The sequence below is a fragment of the Tribolium madens genome, unplaced genomic scaffold, assembly GCF_015345945.1.
Source record: "Tribolium madens isolate multiple individuals breed KSU strain unplaced genomic scaffold, Tmad_KSU_1.1 Scaffold_91;HRSCAF=231;Tcas5.2_LG7, whole genome shotgun sequence".
NCBI lineage: Eukaryota > Metazoa > Arthropoda > Insecta > Coleoptera > Tenebrionidae > Tribolium > Tribolium madens.
The window spans coordinates 1179567-1182379 of record NW_025401063.1 but is presented as its reverse complement, the minus strand read 5'-3'; the positions used below and the strand labels follow the sequence as shown (position 1 = coordinate 1182379).

Below are 2813 nucleotides of genomic sequence, written 5' to 3'. Positions count from 1 at the left end.
CGTAAAAACGGTTGAAATATGGTTTTCTAGACGTAAAATTACTCGCTGAACACGATGCAACTAGTTAGAATACTCTACGATGCATAGTTTTTGAGATATTGAGTAATAAAGTTAAGAATAAGGCTAAAAGTATAAGGCACTATATCCGATTTTGACCAAAAATCAAAATTTTTTGATTCTTATAAAAAACTAGTACTATATGTAAAATTAACCGGAGAACACGCCTGGAAACATCGTTTTGACCTTGGACTCATAGTTTTTGAGATATGAATTTTTTTTTGAAAAAACTAAAAATGGCTCTGAACCCGGAACCATAACCCGGAGCGACTTCCGGTTTGCGCCAGTAAATAGATAATTTTAAGCTAATTTTAATGGTTTTTAGCTTTTTGCTCTAAGTCCTATAGTTTCGTCAAAAAACGCATTTAAAGTTTCACAATTTTGACAATTTTCACTTTTTGAACGACGATTACGGCCAAACTATTACACTTAGAGCAAAGAATTTAATTCCATCGTAATCAGCGTAAGAAAATCTATCGATTGAGGCCAAAGCCAAGTCGATATCTCGCAAAAAAAATTTGAATTTTTAAACGCCGATTACGGCGAAACTAAATGAGATAGCGGAAAATAATTGGGAAATTCGTAATTAGCGCGTCAAAATCTATCGGATAAGATAGGTTTAAATTGAATCTGGGACATGTTTAAAAACACTAGTTTTTAAGGGGGAGGTGTTAACAATTTTTTCGTTTTTTTTATTTTGTAAATTGCGGCAAAACTGTGTCTCAATGACATAACATTTTGACGTAAACCTATGTAAAATGTTCCGGGGAATCGATTGGCGTCAAGAAAACTGTAAAATTCGTAATAGTTTTTAAGTTATAGACCTATTTAAATTTTTAATATTTTTAAATTTAACAGAAATTTTCTCGATAACTATTCATCGTAGAGCACTGAACTTTTTAGTATATGATAGAGAATTCATTCAATTTTCTTTCCAACGGTACCAAATATAAGAGGATATCTCTAATCAGTCCGGAGTTATTGCCATTAAACCGCTCGGGGTGCCAAAAATCGACCAAAATCTCGACAAAAATCAAAAAAATTTTTAACTTTAAAATTAGTCCATATAACGTTTTTTACATTTCTAGAGGTTCTAAAGACTCAAAAAATGCATAAAACGTTATTTAGTTAAGTTTTTATACAATTTTTTTAAACATTTTGATAAATTATTTCTCGTACGACTCTAACAGAAAGTAAGTTTTTTCCACCCTTATTTTCGAAAAAAAAAGAGGTAAAAATTTTCTTCTCTCATCTGTGAAAATTACATAAAAAGTGTATGCAACATCTTAGGGAAGTAAAAATTTTACCTCCCTCACAGAAACGTAAAAACATGCTGCTAGATTTAATGGTAAAACTGTGAAAAACTCGAAAAAAAAATATGAAAAAAAAGTAATATTAGTAGTAGATTTTTTGGTAAATTATTCTTTTCCAAATGTGTTATAAATTGTTTTCTACGTTTTTCATATTTCTTTACTTTCTTTTTTAATTATTGTTTTGATTATTTTCTAAATCATTCTTTTGATTTTTGCCGAAATTCTTCTTTTAATTCTTTCCAAAATTTCTATAAAATGTAGAAAAAGACTACATTTTTTTCTAGATTTTTTTTTAGATCATTTTACAAACTTTTCTCTAAATTGTTCTATACAGGCTGTTCCAATGAAAACGAGCCACCCCGAATATCTCAGAAACTAAAAAGACTTTGCAAAAATGCCAAAAAAGGTCAATTTTGTTTCAGATGGGGACATTTTTTGACGTAATTTTTAAAGCACCCCCTGTAACCCCTTAGCCCCCACACACCCCAACTTTAATAATTTAAATAGCACTACCCTACTTGTGGCACATCAAATGAAAGCTATTTTAACAAGCTTTTCAAAACTTTTTACCAAAATTAAATCAGACCATCCATTCATGAGATACAGACTGTTCTAATAAAAACAAACTAGAAAGAATTTGCAAAAAAAACAGGTTATTTTTGTTATATTCGGGGTGGCTCGTTTTCACTGAAACACCCTGTATGTAGTTGTTTAGATTCTTCACAGTTCTATTTCTTGTTCCTAAATTCCCTTCTTCCAAAATTCTTATTTTCTTAGATTTTTCTTTAGGTTTTTTTTTTAAACATTTGATAAACTAGCAAAAAACTGAAAAAATTAATTTTAAAATCACGGCCCATTGTGATCAAAAATTACAATTTTTTTCAATTTTTTTTAAGTGTTTTGGATATTATCAACGTGATGACTTACGATTTCCACGCGATGTGGGCCGGTTTTACCGCCGAAAACTCGCCCCTTTATGGAGGGGTCAACGAGAGTGACTGGCAACAAGAAAATCGCAACGCCGATGCTGCAATTAGGTAAAAAAAATTAAAAAAATTAGAAAAACAAAACATAAAAAAAATAAATTAGGTACTGGTTAGATGGTGGCGCTGATCCTCAAAAGGTCACCATTGGGATTGCCTTTTATGGCCACCATTTCATCCTCGCCGACCCCAGCAAACATGGGCTTAACGACGGCACTGCCGCCCCTGGGGAGCCTGGGCCATACACGGTCAATCTAGGCAGTCTGGGCTACAACGAAGTAACTTGATTTTTTTTCAATATTAAAAGAGTGTCATTTTTTGGGCTATAGTAAAATAACTTGATTTTATTTTAATATTAAAAGAGTGTCATTTTTTGGGCTATAGTAAAATAACTTGATTTTATTTTAATATTAAAAGAGTGTCATTTTTGGGCTATAGTAAAGTAACTTGATTTTTTTTT

General features: G+C 31.3%; 1 protein-coding gene across 1 annotated transcript in view; it reads left to right on the top strand.

The window, feature by feature from the left end:
* Window positions 1-2813, top strand: part of LOC123011708 — a 51716-nt gene that overhangs the window by 25491 nt on the left and 23412 nt on the right. Inside the window, exons 13-14 of the mRNA XM_044409293.1 lie at window positions 2267-2407; window positions 2460-2631. Coding sequence (XP_044265228.1) covers window positions 2267-2407; window positions 2460-2631 — 313 coding nt within the window. The remainder of the gene's footprint in view (window positions 1-2266; window positions 2408-2459; window positions 2632-2813) is intronic.